Raw genomic sequence first — 22,035 nt, 5'->3', positions numbered from 1 at the left:
CCTGGGCCTCGGAGAATGCTTCTTGCTGCCTATACGTCATCACGCCGTAACACGTCACACGCATTGATGACGTCATGGCGATGTGTGGCTTTGTTTCCAGATCTTTCCGTAGACCTCGGAGTTTTTGTGCGTCTTGTCGACTGTTTTTGAATCTTTTCATCGACCAAATCTGCAGTAAACACTCCACCTCCGCATCACACCAACGTGAACCTTTCGCCGCCATTGTTTGAAATGTCCGCGCATGGTCCCTCCTTCTTTTTTCTACGTCCCAACAGGCGCACAGGAAATGACCTCAGAACCGCCGTAGGCCTCGTGCTCGTACACGTGCGCACGCTCGTGCTCGTACATGTGCAAACGTGCTTTACTAAAGCCCACCTCTCCCAAACGGCCCGTGGCGGACACTGACACTGGTCAAAAGAACCAGACTTTACCCGTGAAACGTCCTGGGGCACGATACGGATACACAGTGTGAGTGCGACCTTAGTCGCCCCCCCCCCCCTCGGTGATGCTGCTGATGTATTTCTTGGTTTCATAACAAACAGCTTAAAAGCCAAAAGGACAGGATGAGAGGAAATGAAGAAAGAGCAGAGCATGCCATCAATGAAAAAACAAAACTTACCAAGGACGTGGAGTGGATCTGGCACCTACATTACATGATTCTCATAAGTGTTGAACGCACACGGTGGACGTATCCCAACAAACACTAGCCAGCTCAACCAGCATGCACGTGTCCAAACAAAAAACACTTTAAACTGATGAAAATGCAAATCAATGAATGAGTGACTCACTCTTGGGAGCACAGCGACTGTCCCAGAGTCCTTTATTTATAAATGTGAGAGGATCTGAAATTTAGCTTTCTACAGTGTGACCACCAGTAGACATGACCCAAGCTAATCCCAATAGTGTGTATCAGATGGAGAACCCAGGCCTTACGTTCCCAATAGTGGCAGGTTAGATGAAAAACAAGAATAAAAACAACCAACAGCCACAATAAGTTTGGAGTGTTATGGTGAAAACAACAAAAATATCCACCCAAAGACGACTTCCCAACGTAGAGTGCAGATGAACGTGTGCATGCTAGTGTAAACTGTCCAGCGGGGCTCACACCTGTGTCAGGAGTACTGTACTCGGGCCACCAACCTCCCATGTTCTCTCCCTCCATCGGGGTCGTGCTCTCGGAGGTGCTCCGAGGGTCCTGGAAGGGGGTCTGCCCATCGAATTCAAAGTCCTCCTGCAAGTGAGACGAACTTAAAGTTTGACCCGATAAGAATTGAGATACCTAAGATAGCCTCCATGGTGTCACGTTCAAAGTCACTGTGTGTGTGGATCATTTCAATTCAATTCAATTCAATTTTATTTACAGTGACAAATCATAACAAAAGTTATCTCAGGACGCTTCAGAGACTAGGTAAAGACCACACTCTATGGTAATCAAAGACCCAACAATTCCCCCGTAGAACTTCCGGTCCGTCCCCTAAATGATCCCCTCTTAAATACACGCACGCACGCACAAACGCACGAACGCACACACACACACATGTACAAAAGTACAAACGGGCCTGGAGGGGGGGACAAGTACCCTAAAGCACGGGGCACGACACGGACGCACAGTGTGAGTGCGCCCTAAGTGCGTTCGCTTCAAATAATCAGAACAATAGAGTGTTTTGATTAATAAGCTATTATCTTGCGGCGGCGGAAGATGTGTGGACTTTCTGCTGTCCCGAAGCAGCATAACTTCATGTTGAAGGTTTGTTACGGCCGAGTTTTAGTTGAATTTGACCTGTCATTGTGACGTGACACAGCAGAAATTGGTAGACGTCTTCACAAATAACGAAAGATTTGGTTGAATTTGCTTCACGGCGTTTTAGGAAACATCACTGCACATGTAAGCACTAAACAAACGTCTGAACGCTGGCATCACCGCGGCACAACCACAGTCACGTCAGTCAGCACACCTACCTGCAGGCTCCGTTGGGCCGGAGCCGCCAGCTTCTTGGGCCTGTGTTGGCCGAGCCCTCGAGCTTGAGTCAGCTCCTCCTCCAACTCCTGCTGCCGAGTGGCCAGTGCTGGATCGGAGCAGCCAGGAAAGAACCAGTCATCCTCAATCAGTTTTGTGCCACAGGGAGAGGGGGGATGTTGGGTAGGATCGAGGATGCGTTTATGGAAGGGGGGTGGGTATGAAACGAGTGGGACAGAACGATGGCAGAGTGAAAGGAGACATTGTGACAGGGTGACAGAGATGGAGCATAGATAAGTGTGTCAACATAATAGATGGTGTTTGGTTTGGATGAAGAGGAAGATGAGGCACTTTCAACACCACAAATGAACTTTGTAACACAGAAAACAGTTTCATCCGACAGTGAAAGCAACACGACAGACAGACTGTAGGAGTATGGAGACAGAGAGCCATCAAGGATGGAGAAAGGGAAAGTTACTCAAACTCGAGGCATGTATGCACTTCTGGATTTGCATAAGGTATGTGGACCTGAGAAACACTTCAACAGCAACATTCTGGTCAGAGCCATGCACACCTAATTTGCATAGCGAAGGACAACAGCAATCAAACATGTGGGAGACGGGGAGCACGAGTGGCTGTGGGAGGACGGAGCGGGCCCGGTTTCATGAGTCACACTTAAAGCCAGTGTTTCTCCAACAGGAGGACCAGACAGGTATTTAGGGAAACACAGCACAGGTGACAGATCTGAGGGGATGCTTGCAGTGCTTTTTAATTTCAGTTTCGATTTTCATTTAGCGGCATAGGATGCAAGCAGGGCAAGGCCAGATTTATTAGGCTGAACAAAACATATATTCCCATCTGTTTTGTGACAACAGGCTGATTTTGATGTGTAGGGCGGGGAGGGGGAAAGTGTGAGGCAGCTCAAAGCGAAGGGTGGGGCGGGAAAAGAAAGGGGGTTCAGTGGGTTAAGCAGTGTGGGTTCAGGGTGGAAGCAGGGGGAAGCAGAGAGGGCTCTAGTTAAAGTAGTATGCATGCAATCCAACATCATTACAACAGTTTAGCATTGACTGTAATTTAGAGCGTGAAGCAGGACTCATAAGATAAGATCATCGTGAGATCATCTCCACTCTTCCGTCTGCCTCATACCGGGCATTTATGTGTTGAGTCCTTTGTAGGATGATGATGAGACATTTACATTCCCCTTGTTCATTGTTGCACATGGAACCTTTTAAAGCATGGGTGTCAAAGTCAAGGCCCGGGGCCCAGATCCGGCCCCTGAATGAATGATCTTGGCCCCCGGGATGATATTTGATTAGTATTAGAAGCGGCCTGCAGGTCGGAGTTAAACCCGCGGCCTTGGCCCCTGCCTCGGCTCCTGCCTCGAGGGCCTTCAGCCTCTTTACACGGGGGTGACTGCTCTAACCACTCAGCCACCAGCCGCCCCTCAACACTTTTTTAATAAACTTTTAATAAATGGTGCTTTGTTGTGTGTGTAGGGACTCTTCTCATGCTGCTGCAGAGGTTTGCTGTTATTTGCAGCAGTATTAGTGGTTAAAAAAGACCTTTGAATGCCTTCGACCATGCTCCCCCAGCTAATCACTGTTAGCCACTGCCTCGATGGCTTATTTGGTGTATGTAAGTGATGAAAAAACACTTAAAGGTCGTCTCTGGAGCTATCACTGGGTTCATCTGTCCTCTTCTGGATGTCTAGAGCGATGATTGTAATTTATTTGGATAATAAAAGATTTCTTATACCTGCCGTGTCCATTTTCAACCAGTCAGCTCGCAAAAAAAGTCCCAAATACTTTAACTTTACTTTAGCTTGTTTATGCCGACACATTAGTCTACACACAAAGACACTCAATATCAATGTTATTACACATATTAGTCCTCTTCCCAGGGTTAATACAGCTCTAACCAACCCCCCACAGAAGGACACAGACCTTTCAGAACATTTGAAACCGGGATATTGTTACAAAACGCTTCAGTGGCCACACCAGAAATCGAAGGATGGAGAGAAGAAAGAACAGAGAGGGGTGAAGGAACGGAGAAAGAGGAACAACACAGGAGAGGGAAGGAAAGGAGAAACGAAATGGGCGGACTGTGCTAAAGTGCAGCCGGCCTCTGTACTGCCCGCAGCTCACCCCAGCAAAGGTGGACCTCAGGGGAGCTGCGGGCAGTACAGCGACCAGACGCCGCACTGGGGGTTCAGGGGAAGCCTGCATGCACAAAACTGATGGGAAACCGTTCTGTGTGGCTGCTCCCATCCCTGGAGCAGGGGCAGGAGGAGGGGAGTAAGGGGTGGGGGGGGGAGGCGGTCCATGAGATGGGAGGCAGCACAGGGTGAACCAAATGCTCGCCATTAACAGGGGTGAGGACGGGGGGGGGGGGGGGGGAGAAACAAAATAATGTTCAGTCAGACAACAGAGGAGACGTGGTGAACAGCAAAACACAAACTCTGGCTGTTACACAACATGGCGGTGGTGTAGTTGCTGGTGCTGGTGGAAGGTTTTCGATCACATTTTACTTAAAAAGGTATTTTTTAATATGAATGAAACTCACTAAGCATGAGCACTGCATTTTAAAGGCAGATTAGGTGTGCATGAGGCAGCGTCGGTCCCCGATGAGGTGATACACAACTGAGCCTGTTGAGTGTGTTTCATCCTCCAGCAGCAGACTCACCCTCTCTTTCCTCCTCCATGTGGCTGATGCGGAGGGCCATGGCAGCCTTCTCCTCTTTGGCCCGGTCCCTGGCACTGACCGCCTCAGATACCATCTCCTGCCACTCCAGCACCTGGCTCTGAGTGTCATCGGCGCTGCCGGACTCACTCGCCTGTGAGCAGAAGGAGCAGAGAGTTACAGGAGAGGGTTCATCGAGCAGGTACGAAGGGATGTCACAACAAGACATTTTGATCACAATCACAATGTCATGATTATTAATGTGAGAGTTTGTTATTGGACCCTACTGAAGGGAAATCAAACCTGTCAGCTACTTTCTATGGAAAATATTCAGGTTGAGCACGTCCTCGTAGAACTGGAGTTACATCCAGGTCACTACCGTATTTTCCGCACTATAAGTTTCACCTAAAGACCTTCAAATGTCTCAAAAGCCGACAGTGCGCCTTATAATCCGGTGCTCCTTATATATGGACCAATATTGAGCCACAACAGGTCTCCAACTACGGGGAGCAGCCGCCGACTCTATTTTCCCCCGTAGAAGAAGTAACGCGCGGTGCATGTTGAGATATACGACTGCGTGAAGCGTGCCGTTTCATTTCCATGTGTGTGTTTGTGTAAAGAGCCCAAAATGGCTCCTGTTAAGAGACACGCTTACGACGCAGAGTTTACACTCAAGGCCATTAGTCACGCAGGAGAACACGGGAATAGAGCAGCAGCCAGAGAGTTGAACATGAACCAATCAATGGTGCCGAAGTGGAGGAAGCAACAAGACGACCTGCGCTGAGTAAAGAAGACTAAACAGAGTTTAGAGGGAACAGAGCGAGACGGCTGCAGCTGGAGGACAAACTCCAACAGTGGGTTGTTGAACAGAGAGCAGCAAGTAGAAGAGTCCGTACGATCACTGTTCCACTGAAGGCAACAGCGCTAGCACGCTAACTTAGCATCAATGAGTTTAGAGGCGGTCCTTAACGTAACCCCAGCCTCCACTGTAGCGTCTGTTCTATGTGCCTTATAATGCGGAAAATATGGTAATCCAAGTACCCACAGATGTAGAGAGTAAACAGGAAGACACTGTGAACTCCTTCAGCCTACTTTAAACAGCTGTGGTCCGGCTTAGTAACGTTACATTCACTAGTTCACTTTTTCCACACAGACCGGATGATTCTCTCCAACACGTCCCGTCATTTCCCACAATCTTCTCACTTCTTTGCTCAACATATTACGACTTTTTGTCACAATCTGTGAGGAGCTTTGTTCCAGCTCTTCCTCACGCTTCAGGTGAGTGAAGACGACTCTCTCACACAAAACAAACCGGCGCACACACACACACACACACGTGTTACGTGACTGGCAGGAGTCAGGACACCAGAGATATCGTAACTTCTACAATTGTAACAGTTATGAAACCGTGGTTAATTCTTAGATACCTGAGAGGCAGCCCTCTTGGTGAACTGCTCCAGGTCTGCTTGCAGTGTCCTCTGCTGCTCCTCATATACCACCAGCTTCGCCTCCAGCATTTCTTTCAGAAAACATCAAACACACAGTGTTCATTTTGACATCGCAGCTACGGGTGACGGAGCAGAATTCACAAAGAAAATACTGATTTAAGTACCGTTCTTTGCTTTGAGCTCCTCATATTGCTCCACTTTCCAGAGGTTTTCCTCTCTCTCCTCCTCCAGTGCAGTGATACGACTCCGCAGGGCGGTCAGGTCTGGGGGGGCACCTCCAGCCTAACGGGGACACAATGAACATCTTCAAAATGGGATCTACATTCCTGCATTTTGATGTGTTTTATATCTTTAATCTGAAAAACACGGGGACATGGACACACTGGAATATCAGAGTTTAAAGAGTTTCCTGTAATTAAAGAAAAACTGTCCTTTTAGGGCGCACTCACACTGTCCTTCCGCACTGGGCCAAAACAGGTTTTTCAGCTAAAGCCTAGTTCGTTTGACCAGTGTGAGTGCAACCGCTCCGCGCATAACTGCGGCCAGCTGGCCGTCCACGGCTCGTTTGGGAGAGGTGGGCTTTAGTAAAGCGCGTTTGCACATGTACGAGCACGAGCGTGCGCACGTGTACGAGCACGAGCACGAGGCCTACGACGGTTCTGAGGTCACTTCCTGTGCGCCTGTTGGGACATAGAAAAAAGAAGGAGGGACCATGCGCGGACATTTCAAACAATGGCGGTGAAAGGTTCACGTTGGTGTGATGCGGAGGTGGAGTGTTTACTGCAGATTTGGTCGATGAAAAGATTCAAGACGCACAAAAACTCCGAGGTCTACGGAAAGATCTGGAAACAAAGCCACGCATCGCCATGACGTCATCAATGCGTGTGACGTGTTACGGCGTGATGACGTATAGGCAGCAAGAAGCATTCTCCGAGGCCCAGGTAGTGTGAGTACAAACGGGCCTGGAGGGGGGGACAAGGACCCTAAAGCATGGGGCACGGGACGGAGGCACAGTGGGAGGGCGCCCTTAATGTCACATTAACATCTGTTAAACATCTCTTAAATCAGAGAAAGACAGTAACAGGGGAATCTCTAGAACAGCAGCATAATCATGGTGCGTCATCTCACCTGGCTTTTCTTCAGCTCCTCCTCCAACTGTCTGATTCGGTTTTTCGACCAGGCTTTCATTTTCAGGAACTTGGCCTCTGACCTGCTGGCTTCCTCCGTTTTTTGCTTCGCTCGACCTGCAGAAAAAAAAATAAAGAGAGAGAAAGTCAAATGATATCGTGACATTCAGGGCTATAGGAAGATCAACACGTCTCCGAAACAGACCTGCTATTCTCAGAGTTAGGATTAGGGTTAAAATCTTAGTGAAATCTGTTTAAACTGGTCTATTTATCTTTATTTACTGATGCAAGTCTGCAAAAAATGCTTGAATTTGTTGCAGACGTTTTTAACTTCCCTTCCTTGCTGTTTTTTGGCTTCTGTAGATGTGTGCTGAGTTAAAATGCAACTACCTGCTGATCGTCTTGAGACGTGAGACTGGAAAACCAAAATAAAGAACCACCAACCTTCCAGCTCAGCTATCCTTTGGATGGAGGCTGAATCTGCGGGAACGCTCCCACTCCCCGATGCCTCCTGACTGGGTGGCGGTGGTGGTGGTGCAGATGCTACCGAGGCCCTCCTCAGCTCCTCCAGCTGCCCCAGGAGATCCTGCTGTGTTTGGGCCATCAGCGCCTGCTGCTGCTCGGTCACCCGCCGCACCTCCGCCTGCTGCTTCTCCATCAGGTCGCGGAGTTGTGCTCGCATCACGTGCTTCTCCGCCTCCATCTTGGATTCCAGGCTCTCGCGCTCTACGTGCAGCCGACGCAGCCGCTCCGTGAGATCCTGTGGGGACAAAAGACAACGAAGAGGCAGGAAATTAAATAGATGATGGGGAAGAAATAAGGGGAAAGAAATGACTATTGCATGTTTCAGTGGAGAATACATGTGATCACAAAATGTACACTGTGGATATAAAAAGCTATATTATTGTTTATCTATAAATTATATGTATTGTATGTATTAAACAAGTGTGTGGGGACACTGCTCAACTTTAAGGTCTTTTCTAAATAAGGAATGATATGATACAGAACTGCTACGTTTAAATGAACGTCGTTGTTGTTTGTGCATCCCTATAAAATATGTATAATATCCAATAACAACTGTGTTATAATCTCCAAGAGAAAGTGAAGGTTTAAAGTGAGGAGCTGCTGTTCCTGACCTTTATCTGTTGGTCCCTGCCGTCCACCTCTCCCTGGAGAACATCAATGACCTGCGTCTTTCCCAGCAGCACCTCCTCCTTCTCGTGAAGCTTCTGTTTCAGAGCCTTTAAAAGCTGAGGAGGAGTGAAAACAGAGGAGTTTAACATCACACGACCAACACAGAACAGATCTATAACTCATGTGTTGCACTGGAACATGTGTCGACAGTCATTCTATAGAGTAAGGCCCTCTTCAGCTTCCTTTAAGGGCGCACTCACACTGTCCTTCCGCGCCAAAACAGGTTTTTCGGGTCAAGCCTAGTGCGTTTGACCACTGTGAGTGCACCCGCTCCGCGCATAACTGCGGCCAGCTTGCCGGCCAGGGCCCGTCTGAGAGAGGTGGGCTTTAGTAAAGCACGTTTGCACGTGTACGAGCACGAGCGTGCGCACCTGTACGAGCACGAGGCCTACGGCGGTTCTGAGGTCATTTCCTGTGCGCCTGTTGGGACGTAGCAAAAAGAAGGAGGGACCATGCGCGGACATTTCAAACAATGGCGGTGAAAGGTTCACGTTGGTGTGATGCGGAGGTGGAGTGTTTACTGCAGATTTGGTCGATGAAAAGATTCAAAAACAGTCGACAAGACGCACAAAAACTCAGAGGTCTACGGAAAGATTTGGAAACAAAGCCACGCATCGCCATGACGTCATCAATGCGTGTGACGTGTTACGGCGTGATGACGTATAGGCAGCAAGAAGCATTCTCCGAGGCCCAGGTAGTGTGAGTACAAACGGGCCTGGAGGGGGGGACAAGGACCCTAAAGCCCGGGGTGCGGTGCGGAAGGACAGTGTGAGTGCGCCCTAACATGATTAGACCTTTGAGAGGCAGCTTAATACTTGTACAATAACATGATAACAATAGGAAGATGAGTGTCGTCACCACCTGCTCTAAGTCGGCACTGGCATCAGATTTTGCCGCTAGCTTGAAGAGCTCCTGTTCGTGCATCTGGTTGATCTCCACCAGCTGGTTATCCTTCTGAATAATGATGTCTTTGAACGTCTGGATCTGAATCAACAAACACAGGGTGCATCAGCAGGCATTAAACAGCGACACTTCAAACAACACAAATACGCTAACAAACACAGACAACGGCGGCTGAAGCACCGCTGCTTTGTGCGCGTTTTCAAACCGAAACATCCGACCAGACGCACGCCGGAGTGACACTTACGTTTTGTTCGTACATGCTCTCCTTCTGAACGTACTGCTGCTTCTCTGTGGCCAGCAGCTCTTTGAGGCTGTCTGTCTGCTCCTGCAGCAAACTGTAGCGCTCCTCGCCTTCTCCCACCTTCCTGGTCAGGCTCTGCACCAGCAGCTGCAGGTCCTGCACCGCTCCACTGTCCTCTGTCGCCTGAGGGGGTGAAGCACAGCGGGGCGTTCAGTATGCATGAAGCATTATTGTCTTTTGAACATAAATGAAAGAATATCAGAGAGTATTGGGTCCTCGTATGTGAATGTGTGCAGATAAAAGGATCCTCATGAGGTGTTAAACCTTCTGTTGTGGTGCAGGCGTGATGGGTTGGTCTCCAGCCAGCGCTGTTTGCAGGTGAACGATATAGGCCTCTTTTTCGGCCAGCTTTCTGTCCCTCTCTGTCAGCATGGCGTCCATTTCCTCACCCCGCAGCTGCTGTGACTCCACCTCCTTCCTCTAGAAGAATTCAGTCATCTCCGTTTAAGATTAAAAAGCCTGTTTGCGTCCCACTCTGTAAATGTACCGCACCTAAAGACCTTCATGTGTCTCAAAAGCCGACAGTGCGCCTTATAATCCGGTGCTCTTTATATATGGACCAATATTGAGCCACAACAGGTCTCCAACTACGGTGAGCAGCCGCCGACTCTATTTTCCCCCGTAGAAGAAGTAACGCGCGGTGCATGTTGAGATATACGACTGTGTGAAGCGTGCCGTTTCATTTCCATGTGTGTGTTTGTGTAAAGAGCCCAAAATGGCTCCTGTTAAGAGACACGCTTACGACGCAGAGTTTACACTCAAGGCCATTAGTCACGCAGCAGAACACGGGAATAGAGCAGCAGCCAGAGAGTTGAACATGAACCAATCAATGGTGCCGAAGTGGAGGAAGCAACAAGACGACCTCCCCTGACTGTTGTGTTGACGTTCCCTTTAGCACAGCTCCATCTAATGGATGCAGAACGTAACCCCAGCCTCCACTGTAGCGTCTGTTCTATGCACCTTATAATGTGGTGCGCCTTAGAGTGAGGAAAATACAGTACTATGCCACTGAAAGGCAAATAGTCTTGAGCCCTGATTTAAAAGTTGAACTGAGAGATTGTTTCAGATACGTAGAGCGTAAAAACTGAGAGCTGCGTCTCTGTGTTACGTTTGGACTCTGGAGACCGTAAGAAGAACCTGAACCAGAAGATCAGAGACGTGTGGATTCTTCCTCAGCAGATATTGACCCTGAACACACACTACTGTCAACCATAACAAGTCACAAGAGAGTGGACTTAACTGACTTAAAAGACTGGAGTTGGACACGTCTGTTGTAATGGGTCCTTTGAGCTTAAATGGACAGTTTGTCCGTATGAAGCTCAAATCCACAGGTAGTGTGCTACCTGCAGTCGATGATGGTTGGAGTACTGGCAAAGAGGATAAGTGATGCACTGCTGTGGATGGACTGACGCTGTATTTAGAATACTTTTCACCGCTTCACCTCGCTGTCAGACCGCAGCCGTTCAGTCTCCCTCTGCAGAAGTTCTTTCTTCTCATCTCATCTCATCTCACCTTCAGCCTCTTATCCGGGGTCGGGTCACGGGGGCAGCAGCTCCAGCAGGAGACCCCAAACTTCCCTTTCCTGGGCCACATTAACCAGCTCTAACTGGGGGATCCTGAGGCGTTCCCAGGCCAGTGTGGAGATCTAATCTCTCCACCTGGTCCTGGGTCTTTCCCGAGGCCTCCTCCCAGCTGGACGTCAGTCAGATGATCCTGAACCACCTCACATTAAATCCCAGTTTATCAACCAGAAACAAACGTGTATGGACCCAGTCGCTGTGACGTCACGCTAACAATAAAACAGGCGGTTGACTTGATAAGGCTGCAATTTACAATAATTTTCATTATTGATAATTTTCTCCATTAGTTCTTTGCTCCTTAAAATGTCCTAAAATGGGAAAATGTTGATACTGTGTCCCAAAGCCCAAGATCACGTCCTCGTACGTCATCGACCGATGCCGATGACCAGGGTTCATCCTTACCAGATGATCCTGAACCACCTCAACTGGCTCCTTTCAACGCAAAGGAGCAGCGGCTCTACTCCGAGTTCCTCACGGATGCTGAACTTCTCCCCTTCGCTGTAATAATCACTCATTTTCATTTTCTCATATTTGTTTATAACCCACACCAAGTCTGACTCAAACAGCTGATGTGAAGAGTAACACAGAGCGCTGCACGGTTGTGCTTATGCATATGAATATGCTGGAAACGTATAGTGCCAAGGGAAAGAGCTATAGTGTTCACTTACACTACCCCCGGACCACAGCAGCTTCTGTGTCGGTGCTGCAAAACTATCCTTTCAACTTGTTTTATGTCATGAGGATTTATTTTCGAGCCTTCACGGTGGATAAATGAGCTTACGAGGAGAACGAATCTTGCTTAGACACTTTACCTTGTTATCCAGTTCCTCCTGTCTTTGTGAAAGCTGCTGTTCCAGTTCCTCAACCTTCTTCTTCAACAACACAATCTTCCCCCGACTGGCCTGCTCCCCCCCTCCTTCCGACGAGCCCTGCAGGGAAACAAAAGTCACGCATGCATTGGTCTATATTTACCAAAAAAACTAAAATTGGATGCTCATGTTTCTCTGTGTCTGCTGGAAATGATTCACTACAGCGTTAACCACAACAACCTCATAATCCAGTGGTTTCTACAGTGACTTTGCATTGCAGCCTTTGTGCCCTCTAGTGGTGAAAAACATTCACTGCTGTAGAGTTGGGATTCAAATAAGGGCGCCCTCCCACTGTGCCTCCGTCCCGTGCCCCGGGCTTTAGGGTCCTTGTCCCCCCCTCCAGGCCCGTTTGTACTCACACTACCTGGGCCTCGGAGAATGCTTCTTGCTGCCTATACGTCATCACGCCGTAACACGTCACACGCATTGATGACGTCATGGCGATGCGTGGCTTTGTTTCCAGATCTTTCCGTAGACCTCGGAGTTTTTGTGCGTCTTGTCGACTGTTTTTGAATCTTTTCATCGACCAAATCTGCAGTAAACACTCCACCTCCGCATCACACCAACGTGAACCTTTCGCCGCCATTGTTTTAAATGTCCGCGCATGGTCCCTCCTTCTTTTTTCTACGTCCAAACAGGCGCACAGAGATTACGTCAGAACCATCGTAGGCCTCGTGCTCGTGCTCGTACATGTGCAAACGTGCTTTACAAAAGCCCACCTCTCTCAGACGGGCCATGGACGGCCAACTGGCCGCAGTTATGCGTGGAGCGGTTGCACTCACACTGGTCAAACGCACTAGGCTTGACCCGGAAAACCTGTTTTGGCCCGGTGCAGAAGGACAGTGTGAGTGCGCCCTAAAATCCCAGTACAGTTAAGAAAACCCTCCATTCAGAGTGTGTGTACCTTTTTGCCGTGCGTTGGCGTGCCCTGGCCTCCCTGCTGCCTCCTCAGCTCCTCCAGCTGCGTGTTGAGGGAGGTCACCTTGGCTTTGTTCTGCAGACGGAGCTTTGACATCTTGGACTCGCATGTCTCCTTCTCCACCTGAATCACAGACAATACGTTCTGTTTGCTCAGGTTTGATGCGACTTGAGTTGAGTGCTTCAGTTCCACTATCAGTCCTTATAACCACAAACATTTACCGTATCACGGCTCGACTCTTATCTCACATTCCTGTCTTTTGTATTGTGCAGCAGACTTTGACTTGGGAGTTTAATAGTTAACTGCATGTGTGTGTTTTTACTGAATGATCTCAGTCAGTGACTAAGGAGCAGAGTGACTCATGTGACCCTCTGTGCCTGGCTCAGCCGGGTGCAAACCCCCTCTCAGACAGGCCCCAGGGTGAGCACTATTGCATTCAGTACTGGGAAAATACGCATTCATCATACACCTCATAACATGTGGAACGATCATATCTGTGGTATAAATACAAAGTAAGTGAAGTAAACAAATGCTCCCAGCCAAAACTTGATGAAAACCCACAAGAAAACGTGTCATATCGCTGTATTTTTGCAGTTTTTACTCAGAACATGAGTAAAAACAGGGTATTTCAAGAGAATGGATGTTTATTGAGAGGAACAAAAATGAGATTTCAGGCTGTTTTGAGTTGTGGGTAAACTGTATTGCTGAGCAGCCCTGATATGAACTATAAAACAGCCTTTGTCGCACATAGACGTCACTTGAAGGAGCCGTCCAAGTATATTTCCGCCCGCAGAAGTAGTCATTATTTTTATCTGTTCGAGAAAACGACGCCATCCAACCGCAGCTCCGCTCCCGCAAACGTGCAACGGACCTCTCTCCTCTCTGTGCACATTCTGACTCAAAACAGTATCACGTGCAGGTCACCAGTACATGTGTGTGTGACACGGTGGTATGGTGGTTAGCACCACCACTGAACGTGCAGGTGTTGGGTTCATTGATGACTCTAAATCACCCGTAGGTGTGAATGGTTGTCTGTCTCTGTTCGTCTCTATGTGTCCTGTGATAGACTGGCGTCCTGTCCAGGGTGGACCCCGCCTCACGCCCGATGTCAGCTGGGATCGGCTCCAGCGACCCCGACAGGGACAAGAGGCTGAAGATGGATGGTTACCAGTAAATGTGAGACGCTGACATTGAACCCTGTTGCATTTCACATCATTGTCAAAATAAATGATGCCCTGATTTTGGCAGAAGGGGGTCAGTGGATTAATAACCTGTGTGCTGCACAACAAGGCTCTGCACTCCAGAACACAGAAGCTTTCCAAAGATTCACTTTATGTTTATGATTTCATAGTCAGAGGATTCATTTTTTGTTTTATAACACCTCTTCAACAGTGCTAATGATGCTTCCTTTCACTGGCAGTTCCTCTTAATCAGCACCTCTTTCATCAGAAACTGCCCTCACCTTAAGTTGGTCGTCTTTGGCGCGGAGTGCTGCATCCTTCTCCCGGATCATCTCCTTCAGCTGAGCGACCAGCAGCTCAGTTTGGGTGAGCCGCTCCGCCATTTCTTCTACGGCGACCTCTCCACCTCCACCCCCAGCAGCAGCAGCAGCAGCACCATGGGGAGAGCCTGGACCCTGAGGGGGGGGCATAGAGCGGAGATGAGGCTCATGACCAGAAACAAAAGCGATGCATTTGGTTGAGATCATGTGTCGACCTCTCACATATAGAGATTTCCTGCTTTTCTCTGTTTTATATCATGTTAAACTACTTGACATGATTGCAGATTAATGGATAATGAAAAGTAATCGTGAGCTTCGTCCCTAATTTGGTTTTGAATGCTGCAGCTGCACCGAATGCACGTGTGCAGAAATGAACAAACTGGTATTTGCCATAACATTTTGTAAACCTGATGTGTTAAGCTTTATGTGTAAGGTCATGTAAGGGCGCACTCACACTGTGCCTCCGTACCGTGCCCAAACAGGTTCAACGGGTAAAGTCTGGTTCCTTTGACCAGTGTGAGTGCAACCGTACCGCGTCTAGGAGCGGTACGCTTGCCGTCCACGGCCCGTTTGGGAGAGGTGGGCTTTAGTAAAGCACGTTTGCACGTGTACGAGCACGAGCGTGCGCACGTGTACGAGCAATGGCCTACGGCGGTTCTGAGGTCATTTCCTGTGCGCCTGTTGGGACGTAGAAAAAAGAAGGAGGGACCATGCGCGGACATTTCAAACAATGGCGGTGAAAGGTTCACGTTGGTGTGATGCGGAGGTGGAGTGTTTACTGCAGATTTGGTCGATGAAAAGATTCAAAAACAGTCGACAAGACGCACAAAAACTCAGAGGTCTACGGAAAGATCTGGAAACAAAGCCACGGATCGCCATGACGTCATCAATGCGTGTGACGTGTTACGGCGTGATGACGTATAGGCAGCAAGAAGCATTCTCCGAGGCCCAGGTAGTGTGAGTAAAAACGGGCCTGGAGGGGGGGACAAGGACCCTAAAGCACGGGGCACGGGACGGACGCACAGTGGGAGTGCGCCCTAAGGTGCATTAGGGTGTAAACACACACCACTAAATCAGTCACATACATGATCCATCTTAAAAGACAATAAAGGTCACAAAGGTCAGGCGGAACAAGAGGACAGACCGGTCGCAAAAGACGAGACATGCTGCTCTTGTTCCACTTCAGATTAGACGATATTTAGTTTGGAGTAAATATAATATTTATGAGCAAGGCGGTAGAGTGAATAGGATGAGGATGCAGGGGGGATTCGAGCAGGAGCAGTGACCCCCCCCTCACAGGAAGTGTGAGCTCTGTCTGTCTGAGTCAAAGCGCTGTGCTCAGCAGTTCACCTAATTCCACTTTATCTGGACATGAAACGCACTGCAGAGCTGCCACTGGGTTCCCTGTGGGAGTAATAACAAAGCTGCAGAGGAAAACATAACATGACTCTGGCGTGCTGCCGCAGAGACGCTGTCAGTGTTTGCATCAGGTCTGAAATCATCACATCCGCAATCTGTGAAGTCCTGAGACGTGTTACGACTCAGAGTCACACTGAAAAACAAGGACGCGTGTACTTACAGCGGAGCCAGGCCCTCCCTCTTCACCGGAAAGCCATTTCAGCATGGTGTCAGTTTAGACCTGGAACACACACACACACACACACACACACACACACAGACACACAGACACACACACACACACACGTGTTTATGTTAAAGCTGTAAAAACGCTCTCACACTGCCTGTTCTATCCATTGAACGTCGGTATCAGACGATATTTAAAGGTTGAATCTGGAGAATGAGGGAGAACGGCTCAATCTTGTGTCTCAAGGTCATCGTCGCAACAACAAAAAATAACTCCAGCAGTCGGGTTGCCAGGTTGGTTGCCAGTGTATCAGTGATCAGCCTGCTCCATGACAGTGAGGAATCAAACAGGGGAACCACTCATTTGGACTCATCAGTTCATTTACAACAGTATTTAACGTCAGTCTTCAACAACATGATTCCTTGTTTCTGTAGCAACAACAGACAAACCCTGGCAACCAGCAACGCCCGACGCTATTGGCTGCTACCATGGAAACACAACGGGACAGGAAGTCATTGTCAAACCCGTCAAAACAATCTAAAATATTAATTTAGACTAAATATATATATTTTTTATGGATGAGCAATGCTTTCATTCTGTGCACCTCAAAACGCCCTGTTTAAAAATATAACTTTTAATAAAGATTCTGCGTATTAAACCTTTAAATATGTCTTCACTAAAGGCTGCTGTGTGACTGAATATGTGGGGAATATAATTCTGTTGCGGTTGCATCCATAATTTAGATGTTTGAATTATTTGTGCCAGAGTTTCAACGCTAACATCCTGTTTCAAGTCTAAATAAATTCAATGCACAGACAAAGAACGCCTTAGAACGCTATTACACTGAGACTCAGGGCGCACTCCCACTGTTCCTCCGTACCGTGCCCCAGGACGTTTCACGGCTAAAGTCTAGTTCCTTTGACCAGTGTGAGTGCAACAGTACCGCGCCTAGCTGCGGCACGCTTGCCGTCCACGGCCCGTTTGGGAGAGGTGGGCTTTAGTAAAGCACGTTTGCACGTGTACGAGCACGAGCGTGCGCACGTGTACGAGCACGAGGCCTCAGCAGTTCTGAGGTCATTTCCTGTGCGCCTGTTGGGACGTAGAAAAAAGAAGGAGGGACCATGCGCGGACATTTCAAACAATGGCGGTGAAAGGTTCACATTGGTGTGATGCGGAGGTGGAGTGTTTACTGCAGATTTGGTCGATGAAAAGATTCAAAAACAGTCGACAAGACGCACAAAAACTCAGAGGTCTACGGAAAGATCTGGAAACAAAGCCACGCATCGCCATGACGTCATCAATGCGTGTGATGTGTTACGGCGTGATGAAGTATAGGCAGCAAGAAGCATTCTCCGAGGCCCAGGTAGTGTGAGTACAAACGGGCCTGGAGGGGGGGACAAGGACCCTAAAGCACGGGGCACGGGGCGGAGGCACAGTGGGAGGGCGCCCTAAAAACAGGTTAACATGTCATTTATCATGAAGCTCACAGCACATGGAGTACAGAGTCGCAGGTAAAACAAGACCACACACTCTCTGTGTTCCCTCCTTAAAATATTAACGAGCATCTTAGAATAGCGGCTGAGAGAAGAACGGCGTACAGGCGTTCAGGTCAGCTCATCCGGAAACCTGACCGGCAACCGGAGAGGTCGAGTCTTTCAAGTGGTTACTGGGATGTAGGTCAAACTGTTGCCCAATTTCTTGTTTTCAGTTGGTACATCCTCAATTCCTTTCCTCTCCTCTCCTCTCCTCGCCTTTTAACCCTCCCACCAGAGATGCGAGCAGAGGAGGCGATGAAGTGGAGAGAGGTGAGAGGTGAGAGGAGAGAGGAGAGAGGAGAGAGGAGAGAGGAGAGAGGAGAGAGGAGAGAGGAGAGAGGAGAGGAGGCGAGGAAGAGGAGAGAGGAGAGAGGAGAGAGGAGAGAGGTAGAGGAGAGAGGAGAGAGGAGAGAGGAGGCGAGGAAGAGGAGAGAGGAGAGAGGAGGCGAGGAAGAGGAGAGAGGAGAGAGGAGGCGAGGAAGAGAGGAGAGAGGAGAGAGGAGAGAGGAGAGAGGAGAGAGGAGAGAGGAGAGAGGAGAGGAAGAGGAGGCGAGGAAGAGGAGAGAGGAGAGAGGAGAGAGAAGAGGAAGAGGAGGCGAGGAAGAGGAGAGAGGAGAGAGGAGAGAGGAGAGAGGAGAGAGGAGAGCGGAGAGAGGAGAGAGGAGAGAGGAGAGAGGAGGCGAGGAAGAGGAGAGAGGAGAGAGGAGAGAGGAGGCGAGGAAGAGGAGAGAGGAGAGAGGAGAGAGGAGAGAGGAGGCGAGGAAGAGGAGAGAGGAGAGAGGAGGCGAGGAAGAGGAGAGGAGAGAGGTAGAGGAAGAGGAGGCGAGGAAGAGACGAGAGAGGAGAGAGGAGAGAGAACCGGACTGACAGGCGGGGCGCGGCTTGTGTCGTGGCTGGGATCCAAACAACATGAAGACTAAACGGGCCGGGACTCAAGGGCCGTGGGTTGGTTTAACGCTGAGTACACCAACAGGACGCACCATCAGCCAAATTCATTCCACCCGCTGAGCAGACGGACGCCACGTGACGACGCAGGCGAAAATCAGGTCAAACCGGTCCTCTCACAGTAGGACACGTTCCCCTCGACGCCACTCAGGCTCTTTGAGATCTTTCCTGCGTTTCATTAACCATCGAGCTCGAGCCAAGTGGTTTTATCGTGTGTCTTTTCCACATAAAGAGCATTTGGAGTCAGAATTCCCTGATTCCAGCTTCTTAAATGTGGATTTTCTAGTTTATTTCCTCCTCTGTGGAGGAAAATGGTGAAAAATGTGTTTCCTAAAGCCCAAGATGACGTCTTTTATACGTATCAAAGATATCAACCGTACCGTACACTCGATATCTTCGATACGTGTAAAAGACGTCATCTTGGGCTTTAGGAAACACATTTTTTAGACCAAACTATGAGCGCGCTCACACTGTCGTTCTGTCCCGGGCCAAAACCGTTTTTTCAGCTAAAGCCTAGTACGTTTAAGCAGTGTGAGTGCACCCGTTCCGCGCATAACAGCCGCCCACGGCCCGCTTGAAAGAGGTGGGCTTTAGCGGAGCCGTTTGCACATGTACGAGCACGAGCACGAGCCCTACGGCAGTAGCGGTATGTGCGCCTGTTGGGACATAGAAAAAAGAAGGAGGGACCATGCGCGGACATTTCAAACAATGGCGGTGAAAGGTTCACGTTGGTGTGATGCGGAGGTGGAGTGTTTACTGCAGATTTGGTCGATGAAAAGATTCAAAAACAGTCGACAAGACGCACAAAAACTCAGAGGTCTACGGAAAGATCTGGAAACAAAGCCACGCATCGCCATGACGTCATCAATGCGTGTGACGTGTTACGGCGTGATGACGTATAGGCAGCAAGAAGCATTCTCCGAGGCCCAGGTCGTGTGAGTACAAACGGGCCTGTAGGGGGGGACAAGGACCCTAAAGCACGGGGCACGGGACGGAGGCACAGTGGGAGTGCGCCCTATGAATGGATCGGTTTGGACAGTTCACACTATGAGCACAGTTATTGTAGTTATATAACAACTCTGTACAAATGAATTATTAAACAATGATAATGCAGGGCTGGACGATAAGGCCAAAACCTTCTATCTCTTCTCATCTTCAGCCTCTTATCCGGGGTCAGGTCTCGGGGGCAGCAGCTCCAGCAGGGGACCCCAAACTTCCCTTTCCCGGGCCACATTAACCAGCTCTAACTGGGGGATCCTGAGGCGTTCCCAGGCCAGTGTGGAGATCTAATCTCTCCACCTGGTCCTGGGTCTTCCCCGAGGCCTCCTCCCAGCTGGACGTGCCTGGAACACCTCCCTAGGGAGGCGCCCAGGGTTCATCCTTACTAGATGATCCTGAACCACCTCAACTGGCTCCTTTCAACGCAAAGGAGCAATAAAAGTAATTTCATATCTCCATAACGATGTGTCTCAGGAGGGTATAGCACGTTTTCTGGTTATTCAATAAGTAATTAGTCGATTTTTGTAAAATCCTGTGTGAATTAAATATGTATTTCCTTATTTTTATAGCAAAATATAAACTCAAATGATGTCCCATCAGATTTAATGGGGGAACTTGTTCATAAAAACATATTTTTATACTGATTTTGATTCAATTAAAAGACGATAAACAATCAATCTAACTCTTTGTGGCAGGGCCGATGGTGCAAAGGGACTTCATGCACATTAATTTGTGTCTGAGCAGCTTCACAGTCTGATGGAGAACATTTCCCTGAGTTCACATGTTTGTATTAAAACAGGGTCAATGCACATCAACATGTGTTTACATGTAAATATGCAAGATTACAGCTAGGAGCTAACTTCCATCTTGAGTCCAGGTAGATGTTAAATAAACACGTCACAAACATCTGATGCTGTTATGATCTTTAAAAGTCTGAAAACACAGAGATGGGTGGGTCAATGTGGAAGAAAGAGGTAGAAAGACTGCAGATAAAGTTCATTTAGCTGAATATAGGAAGTAGCTGCAGAAAAATCCCATTTAAAGCACATTAGTGTAGCATCAGATGTTAGCTTAGTTGCTAGCCTGCCCCTCCGGATGCTAGGTCACCACACTAACCCGTCCCATGGCTCACTTGAAGCGCACTTGTCACAGGAGAAGGCCCCGGGCATCAGGGCTGGTGACTCGGCCATCAGGTATTTAAACAAACACCAGTTTCAGCCAACGTCAGCCCTGCTAGCTAACTTTATCGTGCTACATGCTAACCCAGCTAGCTGGCTCGTTAGCTCGTTTCCTGTGACTGTCGGGACTTTGAAAGAGCTCACCGGGTTCACAGCTGCATGAAGAGTCGCGCTGAAACCTCACAACGTCGACACGAAGCCCTGAGATCCCATTTTATTCCACTTGGACACGGAGATATGTGCGCTGGTCACGTTTGTCAACAGACAAGTGGGGAGGGAGCTGCGCATGCGCACTTCTGTCACGGTGACAGGTCCCGGAAGTAACCCATCTGTGGGTTAATATTCATCATCACCGGCTATAAAAGCACAATGTGCGTGAATATCCTGGTTATGGGTGTAACTGTGAGAGATATGCAGACAACAAAGCCCCCTTTTATCTAATTTTATGCTTTTTTATCCATTAGAGGCCTGCGCGAGGTCATCAAAGAGGAAACAAACACCAAGATCATCCTCTACCATCGTTTCCGACTTCGTTTTAAACAGAATTGTGCGGATCACTTTGTTTGTTTACGTCCTTATTTTTCATATTGCAAAAAAATTACTGTGTGAAAATTGTGAAATCCTTGTTCTCAGTCTCCCTCCAACAAAGCAAAATATTAAAATATGTATAAAAATGATAATCCAAGGCATAAGACTTAAAATAGAGCAGACGTTAACATATAATCATGTATGAGTTGTAATATTGTGTTAGATTGGTGAACAGGAATGATCAAATGAATAGTAACAGTAACACTGACAGGATTAAATAAATATTTAGCAATTATTAACATGGAAACCGGGTCATGGGTCATGACAGAGAAAAAGAGGTCGCGGGTCCGAGCGTGTGAAATGTGTTTCCTCAGGAGGGGGTCTGGAGTCTCTGGAGAGAGAGGGGGAGAAGTTCAGCATCCGTGAGGAACTCGGAGTAGAGCCGCTGCTCCTTTGTGTTGAAAGGAGCCAGTTGAGGTGGTTCAGGATCATCTGGTAAGGATGAACCCTGGGCGCCTCCCTAGGGAGGTGTTCCAGGCACGTCCAGCTGGGAGGAGGCCTCGGGGAAGACCCAGGACCAGGTGGAGAGATTAGATCTCCACACTGGCCTGGGAACGCCTCAGGATCCCCCAGTTAGAGCTGGTTAGTGTGGCCCAGGAAAGGGAAGTTTGGGGTCCCCTGCTAAAGCTGCTGCACCTGAGACCCGACCCCGGATAAGAGGCTGAAGATGAGATGAGATGAACATGGAAACCAAAAAGCTCAATTGCGAGAGAGAATATCTGCATGA

The 22,035-nt window shown here is 48.7% G+C and overlaps 1 protein-coding gene across 4 annotated transcripts in view; it reads right to left on the bottom strand.

Moving 5' to 3' along the window:
- LOC310946797 (uncharacterized protein) overlaps positions 1-20,977 on the bottom strand; it is a 46,836-nt gene extending 25,859 nt beyond the window's left edge. For 2 of the 4 annotated variants that reach the window (XM_083913349.1, XM_083913351.1), the window contains exons 1-16: positions 20,865-20,977; positions 16,058-16,117; positions 14,440-14,613; positions 12,963-13,100; positions 12,002-12,118; positions 9,874-10,029; positions 9,553-9,732; positions 9,267-9,389; positions 8,348-8,461; positions 7,656-7,971; positions 7,213-7,328; positions 6,249-6,366; positions 6,064-6,155; positions 4,640-4,790; positions 1,960-2,066; positions 1,108-1,231 (exon numbers count right to left, since the gene is read on the bottom strand). In XM_083913349.1, the coding sequence (XP_083769475.1) occupies positions 1,108-1,231; positions 1,960-2,066; positions 4,640-4,790; positions 6,064-6,155; positions 6,249-6,366; positions 7,213-7,328; positions 7,656-7,971; positions 8,348-8,461; positions 9,267-9,389; positions 9,553-9,732; positions 9,874-10,029; positions 12,002-12,118; positions 12,963-13,100; positions 14,440-14,613; positions 16,058-16,102 (2,071 nt within the window). In that variant the 5' untranslated portion in view covers positions 16,103-16,117; positions 20,865-20,977. The remainder of the gene's footprint in view (positions 1-1,107; positions 1,232-1,959; positions 2,067-4,639; positions 4,791-6,063; positions 6,156-6,248; positions 6,367-7,212; positions 7,329-7,655; positions 7,972-8,347; positions 8,462-9,266; positions 9,390-9,552; positions 9,733-9,873; positions 10,030-12,001; positions 12,119-12,962; positions 13,101-14,439; positions 14,614-16,057; positions 16,118-20,864) is intronic. The other 2 variants (XM_083913350.1, XM_083913352.1) reach the window with 1 other exon arrangement.
- Between the last annotated feature and the right edge of the window lie 1,058 nt (positions 20,978-22,035).

The sequence above is a fragment of the Echiichthys vipera genome, assembly GCF_963691815.1.
Source record: "Echiichthys vipera genome assembly, chromosome: 1".
NCBI lineage: Eukaryota > Metazoa > Chordata > Actinopteri > Perciformes > Trachinidae > Echiichthys > Echiichthys vipera.
The sequence above is the reverse complement of the archived record's forward strand: the minus strand, read 5'-3'. Positions and strand labels throughout refer to the sequence as shown.